The sequence below is a fragment of a genome, unplaced genomic scaffold (assembly GCF_019419815.1).
Source record: "Pyrus x bretschneideri cultivar Hongxiangsu unplaced genomic scaffold, Pyrus_bretschneideri_v1 Contig6, whole genome shotgun sequence".
In the NCBI taxonomy this organism is placed as follows: Eukaryota; Viridiplantae; Streptophyta; class Magnoliopsida; order Rosales; family Rosaceae; genus Pyrus; species Pyrus x bretschneideri.
The window spans coordinates 11,222,675-11,246,155 of NW_025999798.1; the positions used below are offsets into that span (position 1 = coordinate 11,222,675).

General features: G+C 37.5%; 2 protein-coding genes across 3 annotated transcripts; both read left to right on the forward strand.

Moving 5' to 3' along the window:
• The first annotated feature begins 4,640 nt into the window (after window positions 1–4,640).
• On the forward strand, window positions 4,641–7,079 carry LOC103935880 (stem-specific protein TSJT1). Its single transcript, XM_009345695.3, has 4 exons — window positions 4,641–4,855; window positions 5,795–6,035; window positions 6,154–6,274; window positions 6,640–7,079. The coding sequence occupies exons 1-4, from the start codon at window positions 4,656–4,658 to the stop codon at window positions 6,828–6,830; spliced, it is 753 nt and encodes a 250-aa protein (XP_009343970.2). The 5' UTR covers window positions 4,641–4,655; the 3' UTR covers window positions 6,831–7,079.
• A 2,668-nt stretch (window positions 7,080–9,747) lies between these two features.
• Window positions 9,748–17,313, forward strand: LOC125471416. 2 transcript variants are annotated; one of them, XM_048571749.1, is made up of 12 exons: window positions 9,748–9,883; window positions 10,014–10,597; window positions 11,593–11,857; window positions 12,392–12,554; window positions 12,685–13,432; window positions 13,530–13,935; window positions 14,042–14,223; window positions 14,863–15,019; window positions 15,191–15,418; window positions 15,514–15,864; window positions 16,291–16,392; window positions 16,793–17,313. In XM_048571749.1, the coding sequence occupies exons 2-12, from the start codon at window positions 10,077–10,079 to the stop codon at window positions 17,030–17,032; spliced, it is 3,363 nt and encodes a 1,120-aa protein (XP_048427706.1). In that variant the 5' UTR covers window positions 9,748–9,883; window positions 10,014–10,076; the 3' UTR covers window positions 17,033–17,313. The 2 variants fall into 2 exon arrangements, with proteins under 2 accessions (XP_048427706.1, XP_048427705.1); XM_048571748.1 differs by lacking the exon at window positions 9,748–9,883 and having other exon boundaries at window positions 9,897–10,597.
• Window positions 17,314–23,481: the final 6,168 nt, after the last annotated feature.

Consider the following 23,481-nt stretch of genomic DNA (forward strand, 5'->3'; position numbering starts at 1 on the left):
GGGCCTGGACTCATTTAACATGCAGCAATAATCTAAAAAAAAAAAAAAAAATTCCATGGGCCTGCGAACCCAAGCCCTTGCTACTCACCCTAAGCCCATGTGATACCAACACATTGGGCTTTGGTGTCCCCGTGCATAACGCCGCACCAGGTCTCAACCTGCAGCTAAAGCCTGGTGCATAAGTGCACTGGTACCGAGTCACACTGGATCCCAACCTTTGGTTGGTGTATCCATGTACCCACAAGCACTCGATCCCAACCTGTAGCTGGGGTATCGATGCACCTGCACCGTGTCACACACCCATTTGTGCCTCTGGTATATTGGGCCTGCAGCCCACATCTGTTTACCCTAACCCAATTCTTGGGCTTGTGCTACAAGGCCTAAATTTTCTCAGCCCACCCGTGGACTTTGGTCCATATTTTTGGACCCCAAGTTTAATTGCCTATATTTTTTAGGCCTTATGGGTTTTATAAGTTTTTTTACCCACACTTTAGTTTTGGCCCAAAGCCCAAATAATTAATTCAATTATTATAATAGACCCTGAAGATCTATTTGCATATTTTTCGTGTTGCATATTTCTGTATATATATTTGTGTTTGTTTGCAGGAACATATGAACCTGAAGTTTATAATTCTTTGGAAACCTGAAGTTTCTAGAAACATGCCTTATTTGGAAACTTAAAGTTTTCCTTAAAAACATCACCCATGAAAAACCTAAAGCTTTTTCATGTAACTTTAAACCAATACATGTCTATTAGAACCTAAATGTTTTATTCCTATGTGAATGGATTGATTTTTTTCTCCATTACACTAACCATATTCTTGTCCATTTATTTTGTGATAAGGACATGTCGAATTTGATCAAACTCGACTTCACCGTTTTAGAGGTCTCTGGAAGAAACTAGCTCAAGTGGTCCAAGATGTGAAGCACCACCTCACTGCAAAGAATTTGCGTTTCGCCATTGAAGATGAGACGAATAACCCGGTTGGCGAAGCTGAGAAAGCCACTGCATGATCTTCATCCGAAGACACATTCATGATGCACTGCAAATCGAGTACTTTGCTGAGGAAGATCCATGAGCACTTTGGGTAGCTTTGATCACCAAAAGGACATCTTCTTGCCTGAAACAAGACATGACTGACAGCATTTGCGCTTCTAAGACTTTAAGTTTGTGAATGAATATAATTCTAAAGTTTGTCAAATCCGATCACTTCTTAAGTTCTGTAGCGAGAACTTAAATTTGCACATACCGCATTGCCACATAAATATTACTTCAAAATATAAAAACACATTTGTTGTTAAGTACTATATCTACACTCCAAAATAAGAGCCTAATAAAAAAGCATACTAATAGTCTACTGCAAAATATCAAATGTGCCCATGCAAAATGAAGGAGTTTTTCTTTTCAAGGTTGTGAAGCCTTTTCCAGAAGTTAAAACCTTGTCAATGAAACTCAAAACTTGCATGTTTTTCCTTTTACAAAATCCTTAAATTTTCATTGATCATCGTGGGGAAATTGTATTGGAACTTTGGCTTGATCTATTGCCTTCAAGAGTCCGCATAAAATAAGTATATAAAAACCAAACATTATAAACCATTCAAATTATGAGAAGTTTACCAAAATAATTATGAAAAGAAATAAAACAATAGCACTATACCATATAAAAATATATTACGGACCCAAAGAAACTGAGCTCAATGATCAAATGATCCGGGCCATTGAATTGATCCAACGGCTAAAATTATTATAACTTTTAAAGGGCCCCCTATTTGTAGATGTTGGATCAAATTTCAATGGCCCAGATCATTTGATCATTGGGCTCAGTTCCTTTGGGTCCGGAGGGGATCCGATTCCATTTTTGCCCTTTTTTCCAAATTTTCTAAATTTAATTTGAGTAAATCTCAGTTACTACCCTCAAGTTTCGTGGTTTTCAACATTTAGTACATGAAATTTTTTTTCGTCCTAGAGTCATACCTAAAGTGTTAATTTTAGGACAATCTTATACATTCGTTAGTCTGGCTGTTAAGTCTCCCCTTAACTAATGACGTAGCACCTATGTGGACAATGACTAGGCGCCATGTGGAAATTAAAAAAAAAATTTGGAAACAAAAAAAAAAAATTTTGGTTGTTTTTTACCTCCGACCTTCCCTTCCTCCTTTATCCCTCCATGTGGGGGGGGGGGGGGCACAAGGATAGTAGGAGGGCCAGATTGACGGTGGAGAAGCTGAATTGGGGCTTCGGTTGCCAGGGTGAGTCAGGGGATGAGGATGGTGGCGATGGTGGGGTTGGTACTCAATGACATGCGTTGTCGTGGCAGAGGTGTTTGGTTACAGGGGGTCCTCGAAGATGGAACGTGGAGGTGGTGCTTAGGGTTGTGTCGCTTGAGGACGTCGTTGTTGAAGGACAGAGGCTTTAAGGGTTGCTGGATCCGGGTCGGAGTTTCGGGTTTGGTAGTGATGAAGAATTCGACATTTCGGTATTCCAGGTCAAGCTTGATGTCATCCTCGTCGTCATTCTCGGAGAGGTTGAGGGAGAAGAGGCCAGGGCGGGAGTGGGTGAGAGCGAAGGATTTTGAATCGACGATCTTAGTGTTCTGTGTGAGGCCAGAGAGGTGGCAAAAGTCGCTGGGCTTGTCGCCCTGGTGGTCGGCGAGGAAGAATTGACCGGGGAAAATCCATTGAAGAGAACATTATGGTTGGGTAGGTGGGTGGGTGGATGGGTGGAGTCAAAGATTGAGGGGGAAGGGTTTGGTGGGTTAGTGCATATGAGAGAATAGAACGATAAGGGAGGAAGAGCCGGAGCTAAAAGACGACCAAATTTTTTTATTTTTTTGTTTCCAAAAAAAAAAATTTGAATTTTTAATTTCCACATGGACCATTTAATGACATGTGATGCCTAGTCATTGTCCACATAGGCACCACATCATCATTTAACGAGAGTCTTAACAGCCAGACTAACGGATGCATGAAACTGTCCCAAAATTAACAGTTTAGGTATAACTCTGGGACGAAAAAAACTTCATGTACCAAATATTGAAAACCACGAAACTTAAGGGTAATAAACTGAGATTTACCCTTTAATTTAGCGTGTGTGTGTGTATAATTATTATAGTTTTTATATGGGTATAAAATTATTAAAGTAATATTTTGATTATCGTGTATCGAGTTACCCACGTGTATACTCGGACCAATCCGTTATCTTAACATGTGCTTATTGGGTTACCCGATAGCGACCCAATTTGTTATCATGTCAACCCAATAACCTGTTAATTTCGTATCATTTCATGTATGATTAATTGACCGTGTCAGAAATTACCAAGTCTATCTTTAACGCTTTCAATATGAATATTTTTCACGTGATCTTTCCTTTTTTTAGTGGAAACATTCAACTTGAATGCATCCAACCCAATTCCTATTAATAAAAGCTATCGTTTGAAAACCCCAATTTCTATTATTTTAACAAACAAATTAGTGTTCATGAACATTGATATGCAGCAACTAAATTATTAGAATATTTAGAGTGCTGCTAAAACTATCCGCATGTCCTATTTATTGCACCAAATTTTTAATGGAAAATTTTAATAAATATATTTAACTTTTTATTAAATAACTTTTTTTAATAAATCAATATTTTTATACTAAGGGAAGTGAGAGCTCGGCTAAGCTACATAATAGCAGCCTAATTTGGTATCGAATTCGCCATTTACGATATTCGAACCTAATATCTCTTACTTCTAAATGAAGAAAAATATCATTAGATCATAGTTAGAACAACTTTATTAAATAACTTTTAAGCCCTAACAAAAAGTCATACGAACAAAATTTAAGAAAAAAAGCTCAAAATTTCCAATCTCCTTCTTCCCCGTGTCTCTCTCTTTCAACAAGCTTCTTTCCTTTCTTTCAAAATCAACTTTATATCTTTGATTGATGGACGGGAAAGATTTGCAACGGATATGGTGTAGGGCATCAATTCTTGACAATAATCTTTAAAAGCGAGAAATCTGATAGGTATTCATATTTACGGTTTTTGTTTTTAGATTTGGTACCAGAAGAGAAAATGAGAGAAATGGAAAAATAATTTGGCCGGCGGGGAGGAGAACAAGAGTTGTTGCTGCGCGGGTGCGGTGGTGATTTTGGTTGCTGTCAGCTAGTGAGTTGCGACTCTACGTGGCTGTTGAATTTATGCTTTTTCTCCATCTTTAGTTTTTATTTTCAATTTAGAAAGTAAAAACATTTATGAATAACAATGAGTGAAACGAGAAAGAAGACGAGAAAATAAGTCAAATGAGTGAATGTAGTAGTTTTATATTATTGTCACAAAACCTTTTTTTGGTAAATTATTACAAAATCTGTTTGTCAGTAATAATTTCAAAAAGATTTACTTTCTCATTTACTGGATTAAATTGTAACCAAAATTTCCCCGAATAGCATCTTCCACTTTCATCAAAACCAAAATAGTAACGAGTTTTACTGGCAAGATAGCCACAAATACCTGTAATTTGTACAACGCAGTAAGGGCAATATTGGAAAACAGAAACTCCTTTCTCGAAGCTTATTATGTTGAACTCGTAATTAACATTATATCTCTGCTTTGATCCATTTGATAGCCATTTCTGTGCGTTTCACTCTTTTTGATCAACTCAGCGATCCAGAAAATGCTGGCAGTGTTCGACAAGTCGGTCGCCAAAAGCCCCGAGGCGCTGCAGAGCCCTCAGTCCGGATCAGCCTCCGCCCTGAAAGATGGGTTTCTGGCGCGGCAGTTTGCCTCTGTGCACCCTTCCTCCGTCACCGTCAATCTTGGCTCTTCTGGTGTAATCGCCTACTCTCTCGACAAACAGAACCCTCTTCTTCCAAGGTACAATACCATCGGAAAATCATGCCTTTTTTTGTTTAAAATTAGTGAAATGGATGATACCTACCCTTTAAAGCAAACAAGATACTAAGGCTGCCCATTTCGTTTTTGTAGTTTTCTTTAATCCGAACTTGATGATTCGTGGGTCTTATTTTTGGGTTAAGATAAATTAATATGGAAGATGCCCTTTAAAGAAAAGAAGAAATTATGATTGCCCATTTCTTTGTTTTTTAATGTTTGTGTAGTATTTGGTTGATCTGGGCTTGACGATTCGTGGGTCGTTGGGTTTTTTCTGTGACTTTTTGTATGTGTTCGTTGGTTTTAATGTTAGTTTTGTACAGATTGATATTGTTTTTTATGATCAGAGAACGTTGGTTTGGATTAAATCTGTTCCAGATTGTTTTCATTTAGTTTGAGGAAAAAAAGTCTGTTTGACCATATGTATTTTGGCCTTATTTGTAAAAATTGTGTGATTGGATTCAATTCTAATTTGTTTGTCTTCATGTATTTTGATGATATGGTTTTTACCTCCTGTAAATTCTTTGTTTTTCTTGATAATGACAAAGAACATATGAATTGTTTGGTGGAGATTCGGAACAAAAAGACAGATTAACTTTTTGGCAATATCCTCCTAGTAATTTAAGTATAATTTCATATATTTGTTGGAGTGAGATCATAGAATTTTTGTTTCTCATTCATTTGAATGCCATTTTCTTTAATTGTTTTGTAGTGCAGAAGATTGATTCTTATGATTTTGTTGTGGTTAATGATCAGTAGTTTTGGAATTGCATTGAGAAATTAACTCTGACTTTGTTCTCGTTTAAATTTTCTCACGAAAAAAAAAAGAAGGAACCAAATTTTCTGTTGTTATGGCTCTTGGTTTTTTGTTTGTCCTGCTAGCACTTCAATTTAATGTTTGACATTTTCATTGTATATTGTTAGGTTGTTTGCGGTTGTGGACGACATTTTCTGCCTGTTCCAAGGCCACATTGAGAACGTTGCTCTTCTTAAGCAACAATATGGATTGAACAAAACAGCCAATGAGGTGATCATTGTGATTGAAGCTTTCAGGACTCTGAGAGACCGGGGTCCCTATCCTGCTGACCAGGTTGTGAGAGATATCCAAGGGAAGTTTGCATTTGTTCTCTTTGACAGTGCTTCCAAAGCCGCTTTTGTAGCTGCTGTAAGTAAAACCTCTCTGCCTAGATATGCCCTCAATCGGCCCATGTCCTTGTTTACTTTCAAGTTCTTGTGTCTCTTTCTTTGGTTTTGTGGTTGAGCTGACTCCTTTTCTTGTGCAGGATACTGATGGGAATGTTCCGTTCTTCTGGGGAACTGATTCTGAAGGCCATCTTGTTCTTGCAGATGATTCAGAAGTTGTGAAAAAGGGCTGCGGAAATTCCTTTGCACCATTTCCTAAAGGTATATAACTATAACCAAATGCATTAGGCCTGATAGGATAAAAAGTTTAGCATTTTCTTGGTGTCCTTTATGCGTTGTATGATGTTCCTGCTATATTTCAATTGTGGAGCAGTATAATGCCACAAATGTTGTATGGAATTAGTAGTTTTGTATATTGGAAATTTGAATTCCTTAACATGTAAATATGCAACTGATTTCTCATCTTAGTCATTGGGATAATCTAGGCCCTTTGTCCTGCTTCTGTTTCTTGTTTAGCATGGCATTGCTTTCCTTTTTAGTTGTTATGATCTTAGCTTGAACTTTTAACTTGAATCATTGGTATGAGAGGTAGACTGCTAATAACTATGTTGGTACTGTTCTCTCAGGTTGTTTCTTCACTTCCTCTGGAGGCTTGAGGAGTTACGAGCATCCCCACAACGAGTTGAAGGCGGTGCCACGTGTGGATAGCTCAGGTGAAATGTGTGGTGCCAATTTCAAGGTCGATGCTGAAACTAAGAAGGAATCGAGTGGCATCCCAAGAGTCGGGAGTGCTGCCAACTGGTCGACAAATTATTAAGGTTCATAACTAATTTCGTTGAGAAGGCTTTTGCTATTAAGTAGGCCTTGGATTAATTCTGATCCGATTTTTCTCAATTGTATTTCCGTATTCATGACATCGTTTGCCTTTAAATGGCTAGGTGGCTACCAAAGTTTGTATGGTTATTGAAAATTTGAAAGTAAGAGGTGATTATGTAATTGCTTACTGTCAAAAACTTCTGGCATAGAACATCAAATAATACTGCGTTGGATACAGACCAATTTCTGATATGGGATAGTTATGTAAATGTATGAAGGATATTGCTTCAGCCTCGGGCAGGTTTGGGGCATCGAACACCTTGCAGACACGCTGTTCGCCTTTGCCTTTCCTGACATCAGCCTGATTGTTACGGCATGGTCAACCACATGTCCTCCAGCTGGTTTCTTTGGGTCTAATATGAACACTCCACCGCCAGGGTCGGCTGTGACTGCACAATAATATGATCCACCACCGGGGTCACAACTAGTTAGATGGTTGACCCGGAACCTTTTAATTTTATGTCGGATTACGGGTGCAAGAAATTGACAGGCTTACTTAGAAGGCACAGTTGAAGGTGATTATAAAAACTCCTCATTTACTGCAATTAAGGGAAATGTTCTATTCCTGGCCGCTTCGCACTATATTAGAGCATCTTTAATGGGGTCCCTAACCACCATCTTTGAGGACTCATTTAGTGGCTTTAGAGGAATATTCGAGTCCCTAAAAGAATATTGTCCATGATAGAAATTTTATAGTATAATCCCTAAATATAGGCACTAAAATATTAAAAAATTATTTATCATTTCATTGAAATATTGTAACCATTGATAAAAATAAAAAGGGAGTCTTAACGAAATACTTATGGTACTGTTCACTTTTAACGTTCATGACATTTTTACTCTAAAAAGTCACTCCTGGTACCATTCACTTGCAACACATTTTTGTCCTTTTGATTAAACTCAAAATTTTCAAGCTCTTTTCATTAGTTTTCCTAAATAAAAAACTATCTCTACCATTGATTTTTCAAGAATTAAAAAAAAAGGCAAACGAGAAGTTGCCCTGTGGGCTCAAAAAATAAGAAAAAACACATAAAGAACAGCACCATTCCCACTCAAAATTAATATGGAGTCCACTATTTGAGTCCCTATATGTAGTCCTTATACTTGAGAATTCTTTTGAGGTATTTGACAAGTCTCTATGTATTGAGTTACCTTGAGGACTTCAATTCCGGGCCATTGAAAGTCATTTGTCCCTATATTTAGGGACTATATGGTTGTGTGGACTCCATTTAGGGTCTTTATTGGAGATGCTCTTAGGAACACCAGCTCTTTCTTTCAACAATTTTATGTCATGTGTTTAGGAAGAAATACTTTGAATTCTCCCATACCAACTAAACCAAAGAAATACGAGTGTTTGGTTTAATTTTAACACTAAACAAATGCAATATGTTGATCCCAAAAACTACTTAGTCTATGTGGTACACATGCCGAAAAGCTAATAACCTAACTATGTCTTTCAGTTAAATGCGGGTCATGCCAACTCATCGGCTGAGCTCGACAGGGAGTGATTGAGTGTTGTGGCGTTGGGCGCACTGATGACTTCTAAATTTTATGACTACGATCGAGGAAGGAACAGGTCTCGGCCTTCGGGTTGTAGAGCATGAAGACGAGGCTGTTAATTACTATGAAGTTCAATACTAGATTCGGCTTTTAGTGTGCCGAATACTGAGTGATCTGGTAACACCACAACTTGTTGAAAGGCTAATGGGATGACTTTTTCCAACAAGGACTCAAAGAACCCTTGCTAACATAGACTTGGATAGGTAAGGAACCAACCTAAAAGCAGTGTTGTGTTATCCAAACTGAAAGTGTTTCTCAGTTGCCTGACTTTACTGCTCCAGTGTTGTTTATCCAATTGAATATGTCGTTGGTTGCCTTCACAATATTGTTTATCCAAATTGAAGATGTGTTGGTGGGTAAACAATAAAGTAAAATTTCTCAAGAGGTTTAAGAGGATTCGCGTAGAGCGAGAGTTTGTGCAGGCAGATTTGTGTGTTGCTTTGGAGAGGTTTTGAATGTTGCACTACCCTACCTCTTTATAATGATGATTTACCACAAGACCGAATAGAATCCCACTCGGAGTATAATTATGACCTCTCCTACATTCTTTCTAAATGCGTTTCAGCCATTCCTATCTGATTTAGGACTCTAAACCCAACCTTTTTGCTTTTTAGATTCAATCTTCGACTTCAATAGATACTCCTTGATTCTTGAAGCATCATTGACATCTGATTCAATCATGACGACTCTTCATTGTATCAGGATTCAACTGACTCTTCCTTGGGCCAGGCTTTACTTGGGAATATTCCATGTTCCTTGGGGATTTATCCTTGGGTCAAGCCCATGATCGCTCTCGAGTCAAAACTGTTAATTTGGGTCCAAATAGAAGGATTAGAGGAATGAAGCTGTAGTGGGTGACAACCTTGGCCTTCCACATGCTCCACTCCTTCATGGAGTAAGCCATTGAGCACTCCACCGAGCCGTTGGTCGTCGTCTTGTATTTGCTCTTTAAAGATACACTTGACGCCACTGAAATTTTCATGTGTTGTCGACTCCTTCGTTTTATTTTATTTTCTAATTTTTCTTTTGTTTGTCTATTTATTCATTTAGGTTTATGATATTTAGAATATTATAGATCCATATATATGTTGTATCAAAACACCAGGTAATTGACATAATTCCAACAGAAAGATCAAATTGATGTGAGTTAGTAAATATTAAGAATGAAATTGATCGATTTTAAAATTGATAGAGCAAAATGAGAAGTTATGTCAATTTCAAAGACAATTTCTTAAAAAAATCACAAATCAATTTCAACAGTCCAAAAATTTTCATAAAAAGAGAGAAAATCCCAGTGCGGCCCGTGGATTTTAGACACGTCGTTCAAACAATAATTCAGGTAGGTATTTGTATAATAATATAACTATATATAACAGTGCGCCCGACGCAAAACGTCCGTTTGCTTCGCGGAAACTACAGTGGAGGACTAACTAGGTATTTTCTCTCTCTAAATTATTCGCAAAGGAGCGGTCGGTCTACTTCCCCGCTCCTCTTTCGATTTTCCCTCTCATTCATATTTTTCGTCCAATGCCATTAATCCTATATTTTCTCGCCTCCCAAACAGATCTCTCAGCCTGCCCGCTTCAGAAATTCGGGTTTTTCTCCCGAATTGCGGCTCCAATTTTCAATGCAAATCCCCAATTCTGACGAAGCTGCCCCCGAAAACCCTAAGGAACCAGAGCAATCAGAAGCTGAAGCCTCCAATCCGACTGTCGAAGAGGAAGATGGCGGAGCCGCTGCCGACGGCGATGACGGCGACTCGAGGGTTGTCGATATTTCCGGCAAAAGCTTAAACTTTTCGATCAGGGAGAATTCTGAGGATGCCGGGGCTTTGTATCTGTATAAAAACGTGTTTATTTTATTGCCGAAGTCGATTGCCTCTCACAAGCGATTGAGAACGCTGAAGTTCTTTGGGAATGAGATTAATTTATTTTCGCCGTCCGCGGCGATGGAGTTTGAGAGCTTGGAATGCTTGCAACTGAGGATGTCGTCGCCGGAGTTTGGTGGGTTGCCGTTGGATAAATTGAGTGGCTTGAAGGAGCTTGAGCTTTCCAAAGTGCCGCCGAGGCCTTCGGGGTTTCAGATATTGAGCGAGATTGCTCGGCTCAAGTGCCTCACCAAGCTCTCTGTTTGTCACTTCTCTATAAGGTAAGCTTTTTTTATTTTTTTTTATTTTTTTATTTTATTTTTCTCCTGCTTAAGGACAACGCTGATTGCTGTGTTTTTCATTGGAATGCTTTTGATTCGAGTTTTTGTTTAGTGATGTAGACTGGATAGGCAGTGATATTGGTCATATATTATCAAATTTTGTACTTTCGAGCGGTTTTGCCTAGTATAAGATGAGCCCTCTGAAGTTGAACTCCTAAATGGTTTCATCATTTGTGTGCTTTAGCTAGTGAGTAAGCTTGAATGCGTTCGGAAGGAGTGATGGTCGAGGTTCGAGGATCATAGGCTAGATGAAAAAGTAGATGACTTCATTAATTACTTGGGTTTTTACCCCTATACCTTTCGTGTCTTTCTCTTAAGAGATTATATAAAGTTTTCAACTTTGTATGTGATCAATGTTCCAACATTCTGATGGTTATACGATTCTTTTTCTATGAACTTGTTGATATGCAACTGCTAACAAACATCCGGAAAAGTAACATAAAGAAGAGAAATCAAAACTAATGAGCATTTACGTTGAGTGCGTAATATTAGGGAAAGAATGATGCACATCCAAAATGTAGTACAGGTGTTGCTATGCAAGTTTAATGTACCGGTAACATGGCATCCTCAAGATTATTTGTTGCATTTATGGTATTTTTTATGGGCCTTGAGCAAAAGAAGTATGAAATGTGTCAAAGGTAATTAGGGATCATTTGAGAAATTCTTATTTAATAGTAGATCTTTCGGATAAAACACTGATGGGAGTTTTGTTTGTGGTCTTGAATTTAAGGATCTGGTAATCTTGTTAATTATCTCTATTTGGCTAGCTTTTGAGTGAAATTCTGGTTTTTATTATCATTAATATTGTTAGCAGTTTTCATGTATTTGGGCAATTAGGCCTCTATTACATCATAATTAATGGTTTCTTCATTTCCATAGAATGTAAAAATAGTTACCGACTTTAACTTATCCACTTTATGGCGTGTTTACTGCAGATACCTCCTTCCAGAAATTGGCTGCTTAAACACTTTGGAATATCTAGATCTTTCATTCAACAAGATAAAAAGTTTGCCTGCTGAGATCAGTAATTTAAATGCCTTGATATCATTAAAAGTTGCTAATAATAAATTGGTGGAATTGCCTTCGACTTTGTCCTCTTTGCAGAGGTTGGAGACAATGGACCTGTCCAATAATAGATTGACATCACTAGGATATCTTGAACTTGACTTGATGCACAACCTCCAGATTTTAAATCTTCAGGTACTTACATTCAATCGCAAACTAGGATTATTGTAGTCAAGTGTTCCTTTTTCAGTGCTGGTATTCTTCTATCTATAATCTACAATAATGACATTCCAAGGTTTAATTCATTGGATCAAGATTTTATTTCATTTCTGAACTTATCCTCAATAACTTGCTGAAATTCATATTCTACTGCTACTTTCTTCATGATGGCTTTGTGCTTATTCTTTTTGTGCCAAACCACTTAAACTATCTTTGGACAGGTTTTAGGCTATCATGTTTCTTACAACCATGGCGCACATACTTTTTTAATTCATTTTGTTTTGACTTCTGCAAACAGTGTATAAGTTCACTTGCAAAATCATGTGGTTTGCTTGTAGAAGAGAAAGATGACCACATGCACCTATTTGTTAATTAGGTTTTTGGTTTCTTTTATTCTGAATTGTATATGTAGTTTCAACTTCCTTTTAGAATAAACGTTCTTTAGTTGTTTTATGTGATATCTGATATGAAAATCTAACGTGGTTTATTTCATGCTCTCTTATGGTTCAGTACAACAAGCTTCTCACTTTCTGTCAAATACCCTCATGGATATGCTGCAATTTAGAAGGAAATGGGAAGGAGACACTGGGTGATGATTCTACCAGTTCCTCTGTAGAAATGGAAGTATATGAAACCCTTCTTGGGAACAATAATGAAAGTTTATTTCGCAGAGGTAAGGCTGCGGAATTACACATGTACTTTATTTAGTCTTCAGTTTTAGTTAGTCAACGCTCTCTCCTTGATTCTCTCTATTATATATATATTGGTATGTGATTTGTATCTTACTCTGAATGTTTTTACAGGCTTTCATCATAGCTCAGCAAGTTTAACTTTCGCACATTCATCGAACAGTAGGTGCTGTGCAACTCGGAGGTCAGGTAGGTGGAGGAAGCAAGGGTACAGTTTGCAGCAAAGAGCTCGTCAAGAACGCTTAAACAACAGTAGAAAGTTGAAAGGTCTTGATCCTTCCAAGCGGTTACACGTGCGGGAAGATGAAGAAAGCAAACCAGGCATCCAAGATCTTCTTGCTTCTGAATCTTATCCTGAAGGTGCATCAGACATTATCAATCTGGATGATGATGGTGATCAAGATGTACTATCTAGGGAAGTGCAAAGTGAAAATATTGTGTGCCATGATGTGAGCTCGAAGGAGCGTTTTGTAGGAAATTGCTCATCTGTGACTCCAGACTCTAGCACACTAGATGAAAGTGATGAAAAGGATTGTTGTGAGTTTGATGCATCGTCAGCCTCCAATCAACAGGTTTATCGTGAGGAAGATGAAGGTTCATCTTCAGATGCATCAAAAAGTATTTGTCAACCCAAAAGGCACCCTGATGGGAACCTTGATAATCCGAGACGGCCCAAACATCCTAGATACTGTCCTGATAGTTCAAACTTGTCTCGGAAATATAATGACTTCTCGGTTTGCAGCACTGAGGACCATCTTTCTGATGGCTTTTATGATGCAGGGCGTGACAGGCCATTCATGCCACTAGAACTTTATCAGGAAAAATTCCACCTTGACTCACGTGAAGTCATTCTTGTGGACAGGTTGTAATTTTATGCAAGTCTTTTATGTTCACGTGTATTTGCTGTCCTCCTCTTGGTTTTTAACTGATAGTGGTTGTGTTGTTTAATTTATCTTCAGGCAATGGGATAAAGAGTTGGATGTTATTTTACGTTCTGCCCAAGAATTGGTGAATCGTTTAAATACAGATGGAAATAAGGCTGATATGCTGCAGATTGCATCATTGCTTGCTCTGTTTGTATCAGATCACTTTGGGGGAAGTGATAGGAGTGCTCTTGTTGAATGGGCACGAAAAGCTAATCCTCTTTCAGACTACAGGAAGCCTTTTGTTTGCACCTGCCCAACTGGAAATAAGGGCTTTATTAGTTTGTCCACTAAACCAGTTTTAAAGAATTTTGAAGATATCGTTTTTTCTGATCTCTGTGAGAAATCCCTTCGTTCTATTAAAGCACGACAAAAATCCATTGTGGTTCCCATTGGAACCTTGCAGTTTGGTGTGTGTCGGCATAGAGCATTGCTATTGAAGGTGAGTCTGTATTAAATTTATCATTTATTATTTGTACTGATGTCTGTTAATTTGCAATAGGTTTTAATTTGGTATCCTAATATGATGAAACTTAATTTCTCTGCAGTATCTTTGTGATTGGGTGGAGCCTCGGGTACCTTGTGAGCTTGTTAGGGGTTACATGGATTTCATGCCACATGCGTGGAATATTGTATCAATCAAGAGAGGTGCCTCAGAGATTCGAATGGTAGTGGATGCATGTCGTCCGCGTGATTTAAGAGTGGAGACTGATCCTGAATATTATTGCAGGTCAGTCTATCATGTAAATGATCTTGGTAATTCTTCACTATTGAAGATGCTCTGGATAAAGGAAAATGTTCTTTTTAGAGCGTATTCGTGTTCTGGGTCACTGTATTGCAATGCCATATTAATTCTGTTTTTGTAGGTTTAGCATGAAATGCTTGGTAACCCTGTAAATTGCTAGGAATTGTTGCGTGATGCCTGGTCATATAACTTTTATAAAGTACATGTCTGCATTATGGCTTATGGTTCATCTTATCCCCTCCTTTTCTGTTGTTCCTTGATCTGTGATGTCACTTATGGCTTGATTATCAACTTGCCTACGTTCGGAATGTGTCTATTTTGAGTGGAGAATCTTTGTATCAATGTTGCATTTAGATGCAGTGCTTAGGATTTGGCAGTAATTGTTTTGTACTTCATTTGTGAAATTATCTTGTACTATTTTTGCCCTTTTAGGACCTTCATATCTCAAATTTTAGTTTAGATGTTTCATTTGGTTTGATTTTTGAACTGCTGTACACATATTGCCTGCTTGGCTAGTAAACATATTGTGATTTTCGAATATATATTTTATTACATACCAAAAACATGGCATTACAGGATATTTATTGCTGAGACTTTGTGTGTATCTTCACTTTGTGATGGCAGGTATATTCCTCTCAGCCGGACCAAAGTTCATCTTCCAATTCGAAGCAGCCCTGCTCCTACCTCCTTCCCTTCTATGCCCTCTTGTGATGAAACTCTAAAAAACTCTGTTACTTCTCTCGTCCGGTGCAAATATGGATCAAATGAGGCAGCAGGAAAGGTGTGTTTCTTGAAGTTCAATCCGTTATCAGGCTGGAAAACTTTGGAGTTATTTTCAGGCCTTTAGTAGTTTGGCTGTGCTGGCAATTATTTGATAGGTCTGGAAGTTCCTAGGCTTGTTACTACAATTAATGATCTAAATCTTCCTTTTGTTTGCTTGTGGATGCTGCAGATGCGTACTTCCGTGGTATATGGAAATTCAACGGATGAAATTAGGAACTTTGACTACAACTGTTTAGGGGAAATAAGGATTTTAGGTGCTTTGAAACACCCTTGCATAGTGGAAATGTATGGACATCAGATATCTTCCAAGTGGGTTCCTTCTGGGAATGGTAGTCCTGAGCATCGTATATTGCAGTCTATAATTTGGATGGAGGACATAAAAGGAGGTTCCTTACAGGTGAATTCAACTATAGATAGTAAAGTTTCAGGTTTCATTTTGCTTGGTTGGTTTTATTTATTTTTTTGAACATTTTCATCTCCATCATCCGACAGAATTATATGGAAAAGCTATCAAAAGCTGGTGACAAGCGTCTTCCAGTGGAGTTAGCTTTGTGCATCGCTAAAAATGTTGCATGTGCATTGGTGGAGCTGCATTCAAAGCACATTATTCACCGGGACGTAAAAAGTGCAAACATTTTGATTGATCTGGATAGGAAGAGAGCTGATGGAACACATGTTGTGAAGCTCTGTGATTTTGATAGGGCAGTTCCCCTTCGATCTTACTTGCATACATGCTGCATCGCCCACATAGGAATACCTCCTGCTAATGTTTGTGCTGGAACACCTCGCTGGATGGCCCCAGAGGTTTTGCGAGCAGTGCATGAACGAAATATATATGGATTGGTAAGTTTTTCATCCGGTCAGTTTGTCACATATCTGTCGATCCCTTATATATTTTCTTCTCTACATCTCTTTTCCATCTGTTTGGTAGTTAACTATTTGTGCACAGAATGCTATAATATGCATACAAGTGTTCATTTACTTTGTTCATTAGGTTATAGACAAGTTTTCTTTTGAAATATAGCATCCAGTTAGTATAATAGAGCATATCTTTTGTTGACAAGCAATTGTATTAAGCTAGGACAATGAGTGTTATCATAGCTAGGCAACCACAAATAGCACTGCAATAAATCCATCTATCTAAAAACATACGTTCCCATTGGAGTTCGAGATAGTTCCATGGGTTTCAACCTCAATATTTCTTCTATCTTAAATTTGTGTTGCTTTGCTTTTTTTGTGTTGGTAAGTTTGTTTCCCTATTGGTAACAGGAAATTGATATCTGGTCGTTTGGGTGCTTGCTGTTGGAAATGTTGACTCTGCAAATTCCGTACTTCGGAGTACCTGAATTGGAGATTCATGAACTTCTGACGGTACTACTCCTCTTGTTCCATCTTTATTCGTATGAAGAATTTTGTATGATTGTTAGAGAATGTGAAATATGACTGAATAGTGGGATTTATTTGTAAGATTTTGAGGTGTCCATACTTTCGGTGAGGTATGTATTGTATGCGTGGAATGCATCACTAATTGTTGTTTGTTGAAACCGAATTTGGAAACATCCTGTCAGTGAAGTGAGGAAGTGAATATGTTATTCTCATATGATATCGCTTCATTATTCCATAGCCTAGGTTGGCTTGTCATTAAGACTCAATCATGCATGTAGATTGTGTCAGCTAATTGTTTTAGGTTGCCTCTGTTTTATCTTTTAATGAAATTGTAGGTTGAATGTTTTGTAACCTCGGAAGTAATCTGCTTGTTTGGTGCGTGCAGAGGGGAAAACGACCAAGGTTAACAGATGACTTGGAGGCGTTTCGGTCATTGAATGAGCCGGTAATGACTCAAGCAGGCGCGGAACTTGAGGGAACAGAGGCTGACTTAGACACACTGAGATTTCTTGTTGACTTGTTCTACCAATGTACGGAGGAGAATCCGGAGAATCGTCCGACGGCTGACAACCTCTACGAATTGATACTGGAACACAGCAAAACTCTTACAAACTCGGAAACTTAGAAATCCTAGGTTGAACTGTTGAGTAATAATAATCTATAGCAAACCCCATAATTTTGTGTCCCAATGATGTATTCCTATATTATTTATTTCTTTTGGGCCTAAAATGTTTGGGATTGCCCTGGAATCATTGTAGTCAGCTGTAAGAGTAGGGTTTGTAATTTAGTTAAGATGTGTAATTTTCTTGGTAGTTATTTCTGGCATTTACGACGCTTAGTTATCGGTGTATTGATTGCAGACTGTTAAGTTGAACACGAACTCATTGAAGCCTCCAATTTTTTATAGCATTTTGAGTTTGGTGATTGGCTGCTCGCATCAATGTACACAATGTGCGCGTTAGAAATTCTGTTGTTCAGGCTAATCGGCAACTAGTTAGCAGTAGGTCCTCATCATCTTACGGTATCTGAGAAAGTTTGTTGGTGCTTCGTGTGGTGATACAGATCCTGTATCGGAAATGACTTCTAATTTAAGCTTGTTGAAAAAGCACTTTGAAAAGCTATATGCCCCCTCGACGAGTGATTTTGCAAAAGCACTTTAAAATCACTTACGAGGGGAAGGATTATTCCGAAAGTAGTTGTTGGTGGATCCTCCTATGTCCTATCGCACTCCCAAACCGGCTCGAAGCTTCTTAGAAGGCATCCAAATAATAGTAACAAAAATAAAATGAGAGAGCATCTCCTTCCTTCTTCTCTCAAATCAAACACACATAGGCCTAGTTGCTAGAGACAAGGCTGGGAGAAATAAAGTATGTTGACGTCATGAGCAGACTGCGAAGCATCATCTTTTGCTGAGATTATTATGGACTGGTTCACACCCAAAACCAATGCATGAACATGATGACCAATTGAATCGACATCAATCCATCTATAGCTACCGCCAATTCCACCGGACGAATTTCGCAGTAACAGTCATCACGGACAAACTTAACAACGCGAAATACAACTCCTGGCGTCTTGATATGTGCCATGTAACGTTGGATGAAAGGTCAGCGGCCTTGAGGTAACACAGATGCATCAGCTCGGAATTCCGACCTTTTTTTTATGGGAATCGAGGAATTAGGGATATCCCAGATTTCAACACTGAAATCACTGCGTAAGGCATAAAAATGAATAATTATTGGTCATAACAAGGCGCGCGTGCTATACATAACCAACAGTCCATCGTACTGTCGGTGCTGGAAGATGAGCATGTCGGTCCTCGGGATAGAACTTTGTAAACCACGGCCGCCAAATATTTGTTTGCGCGCATTCAATCAACAGAAGCTGCATTCCTAACTTCATTCCAAACCACAAATACCCCTTGTAGGGGATAAAATATCTGGAACAGTATTCAAGAGCGTGAGTTGGAGTTGATTTTCCGAGAAGGGGTTTACGAGCGTAAGCCGATCTACAGGTTTATTTAAGAAAAGGAGATATATATCAATGAGATGATCCGAGGCAAAAATCATGCCCTAGCTCCTAGGTATGTCTCTCTTCTTCGAGTTGCAATTTCAAGGCCAAAGGAACGAAATCCGTCCTGATTTTCATCACCACCATCGCCATCTGTACCACTAGTAGTACTATGAAAGATGCATGGCGGTTCCGGTAAACATCTGTTGTGAGCTCATATGCTCAGCGCGAATGATCAATGAAGCATTACCAGAGTAACATTCTTTGAGTGAAGAATCCTTTCTGTACTTAATAAGTGTCCCACAAAAGCTCTAGACGTCATTACTCCATTTGAGACTTTTAGTGGAAGAAAGCCAGGAGTAAAACACTTGAAAATATTTGGTTCAGTATGCTATTCACTGATACCAAGTCACATGAGACACAAACTGCAACCTACAAGCACAAGAGGCATATTTGTAGGTTACGATACATGTGAAAAGGGGTACATGATTTATAATCCTAGCACATGAGACATCATTATTTCTAGAGATGTGCTTTTCAATGAAGAGAGAAATGGAATTGGGAGACTAGCATAGGCACAAATGTCTGGATTCCACTACTTGACTCAGAAAGTGAAGAATCAACTAAGAATGATACTGAGAGTGTTCCCTTGTCTCAGCTGCCATCAAGTAGCACTCAATTTGGCATTCTAGAATTTGAAACTTATGATATAACACATTTGAAGTTGAAGAAAGTGAGTGAAGTTTATGAGCACTGTAACTTGTGCATTGTGGAACCTGAAAGCTATACTGAAGCAGCAACTGATGTGTCATGGAATAAAGCAATGGAAGATGAGCTGAGCATGATTGAGAAAAACAATACATGGTAGTTAGTGGATAGGTCATCAGATAAGCCTGTCATTGGAGTAAGGTGGGTGTATAAAACGAAATCGAATCTTGATGGATCAATGTTAAAGAACAAAGCCAGATTGGTGGCTGAAAGATATGCTCAGAAGCCTTGGAATCAATTACAATGAGACTATTGCACCGGTTACTAGGCTTGACACCATTAGAACTCTCATTGCTCTTATTGCTCAAAAAAGCTGGAAATTGTTTCAATTGGATGTCAAATCCTTTCTAAATGGCATATTGCAGGAATAAGTATATGTAGAGCAACCAGAAGGAAAAAGTATATATGTATAGCAACTAGAAGGCTATGTGGTTGAAGGGAAGGAGGATAAAGTCTACAAACTAGATAAGGCTATCTCTATGGCTTAAAATAAGCTCCCAGAGCTTGGTATGGGGAGATTGATTCATACTTCACATAGTGTAGGTTTCAGAAAAGCTCATATGAAGCAACACTCTATACAAAGTGCAGTGAAATGGAGGAATCATCATTGTCTCCATTTATGTAGATGACATAATCTACACAGGAATATGATTCAGAAGTTCAAAGAAGATATGATGACCATGTATGAGATGTCTGATCTTGGGTTGTTGCACCATTATCGGGGAATGGGAATAATGCTGACTGATACCAGCATATCTATTCACCAGAAGAAGTATGCAGCTTCCTTGTTGAGCAAGTTTGGACTGCAGGATTGAAAAAAAGTGAGCACTCCACTGGTTCCAAATGAAAAGTTGAGAAAGAAGGATGGAAGTGGATTTGCAGATGAATCAAAGTACATGAAAATTGCTGGAAGTTTGTTGTATCTCACAACAACTAGGCTGGATTTGATGTATGCAACTAGTTTGTTGGCAAGGTTTATGCACTTTCCTTCCAACAAACATATTCGTGCTGCAAGAAGAGTTTTAAGATATGTGCAGGAACACTGGAGTATGGTTTAGAGTATGAAAAAGGGAAATGAGCAGTCCTAATAGGGTATTGTGACAATGATTGGAGTGGTTCAGAAGATGACATGAGAAGCACATCATGTTATGCTTTATTATTTGGGAGTGGAATGTTCTCTTGGGCCTCGGTGAAACAAAACTGTGTTGCACTATCCACAACAAAAGCTGAATACATCAGTGCATCAGAGGTAACCACTCAGGCTATTTGGCCTTGATTTGTTTTGGAAGGCTTTGAAGTAATGCAAACAGATGGTGTGACAATACATTTGCGATTGCAATCACCAAAAACCCTATTTCCATCAAAGAACAAAGCATATTGATAGAAGGTACAATTTTATCAAGGATGCACTACATCAAGGAAAGATTGACCTAAAGTACTGTCTTACAAGTGAACAAGTAGCTGACATCTTTACCAAGTCTTTGTCAAGGGAAAGGTTCAACTATTTGAGAAGTATGCTTAGAGTGAAATTAGCGCACCATTTAAAGGGGAGTGTTGAAATATAAATGTGTTCACTGATTTATAGTGAATTTCTAGGTGTAATATTGTTATTGGAGAGTGTTGGTTAAGTAGCTCATAAGCTAGAAGAATTAAAGATGTAATTAGCTCATAGACTAGATTAAATGGAGGGCTGTGATTGATTTATATGTATAACTCTCTCTCCTCTAATGGTAATATGCTTGTACTGTTGTGAGCTCACAAGCTCAGCGTGAATGATCAATGAAGCATCACTAGAGTAACATTCTCTAAGTGAAGAATTTTCCAGATTTTGTTCTTCCAATTTTGTTCTTTTATTTTATGCTCTCATAACTGAGAATTTAGATACAAATTCTAACATGTGCGACTTGTTTTTCTCAGCCATTGATCATTCATACGATAGGCTGGTGCTATAGGGTTACTGCATTGCTTGCTTTGCTTTAAATAGCATGCCCACAATCCTCACAACTCCTTCAAGGCACACGAAATCAGGTTGCACACTAGGAAACCCTAATTGCACTCTGAAATTAAGGTTTTTGTTTTTAATTTTTATTTTAGTGTAAATTACGGTTTACATAATTAAGTTTGGGTGAAATTGCAACTTCAAAAACATTATAAAAACTTTAAAATTTCATACACAAAGTTGTAATTTAATTGCAATGTCATACATCTGTAAAAAAATCCTACTCCAAATTCGGGAGTCCAAGAGTTTTATAAAACGTTCTTGATGGAGAAAATGTGAATAAAAATGCCACTGAATTGAATTTGGTCCATGAATCTAAGTAATAGTGAGAATTCTGGATCTCTCTCAATTCAAAAATCCAGGATTTGAATTGAAGTCCTTTCATTGAGTCCTAGATTGCATTGATTTATCCTAAAGATTTCATTTCAATTGGAATTTGATTATTCACCATGTACGAGGATCCCCGCTAAGCATCTATGGCTGAATGGTTAAAGCACCCAACTCATAATTAGTGAATGTCATACATATGTGATGTGGCAAGATATAAACAAATTAAAAAGTGTTGTAGGGCACAAGTGGCCCTCTACTACAGTGGTGAAGAGGAATGTTACATCACGGCGTGGGTTCGAACCTCGTCAATTCCCTAATCTAACATTTGATCTAAAAAACTCTATTGTTTGACAAAAAAAAGTGTTGTAGGGCCTATCTACTGGAAAATTATAGAGAGATTGAGAGAGGTACGACAAAGAGTAGAAAGATGGGTAGACTGCATCAAGCCAACATAATCCATCTATTGTCTAGTTAATACAATTTTTGTAATAGATTTAAGGCAACCTAAATTTTTAGTTAATTTTCCATCTATTGTCTAGTTTTTCCACATTCCATTAAATTTCTGTCAAGAAAAATGCTAAGGTGACTCTCTTGAAGTGAGACTCTCCATAGACTCTCTGTCACCTCATATTTTTGGCACAACGTTTTATAATGTTGGGACGCAAATTGAAGTTAAACAGCGAAGTGACAAAAATTATATAAAGAGTCTTACATTTGAGAGAGCCCACTTAGCATTCCTTTATAGTCAAATATAGTTACATACACTAACATGTTAGTTTTAAAGGCAGTTTGGTCATTCTTCCATGCAATCTATCCTCATATGACGAAAATGCCTTTACTTATTGAAAATTTGGATGTTATATGGAGAAACTAAATGAAGGGAAATTTTCTTTGAACCCATATAATCTCACTATATATTCAACTTAAATTTTAATGTGAATTTTATTTTTGCATTATCATATAATTATCATCAAGTACAAGATGAGATTAATAGTAGAATCAAAATTTATCAATAAACCTACTTCTAATAATCAACTCTTACTATTACACAATCTTTCTCCTACGTTCTATATGCTGACTAAAACCTAAAGACGTCATAGAGAAAAACAAACTTTTTTACGAATGGTGATGTGAAGGTTTGGATTCCCCAAATAAGATATGAATTGATTTTTGATAATTATTTGTGTTTAGGATTTAGGAGCAGTTGTGTACTACCTGCAAATAGCGTGCTAGAGGAGACCAAGGATAATTATCCTTAAATTACAATTCTTTTACCTAGAATAGTTTCCAGTTGTTGTATAAATTCTTGTATTATATGTGCATAAATATATCAACGAAATCACCAATTCTAGAATTTCATTCTTCGTATGATTGGAAAATGCTAAATTTTTGCAAACTAAGAAATTGTTTTGAATATCTCAACTCATAGGTTGATTCGGTAGAGAATTTGCAACTTTTAGAAATTTTCCTATGATGTTCTCGTTTTCTCTCTCAGCTTCATCGTAAAATCTTGGTTTTTTTATTTTTTTTATTTACATGTAAGGGAAAATTAGAATCCCTTACAGTTTTTCTATATCATTTAAATTAAACATCTGTGCCTTTTTAAAATTTGATTAAAGTGCTTTGACCAATAGTCATCTCTATTTTTTAAAATTAAAATAAATTTTGAATTTATCATTTTATCTGCAGGATGCACTTTTCCTGATTTAGTGGAGATATTAGTAATTAAACTATATTTTCTCTTTTTCCAAATATGTTTTTTCGATCACGGTTTTTTTTTTTTTTTTTTTTTTTTTTTTGTTATGCAAACATTTAATATTATTTCTTTTTCCAAATGGTTTTTTCCTTTTCAAATAGTTGATGATCAACATAAAAGCTCCATGTAATTTTTTTAATTTTTTGTGAAATTATATTTTTTTTGCCGCATACAACATCTTCAAAACTTTTCACTTTCATACCTTAAGTAC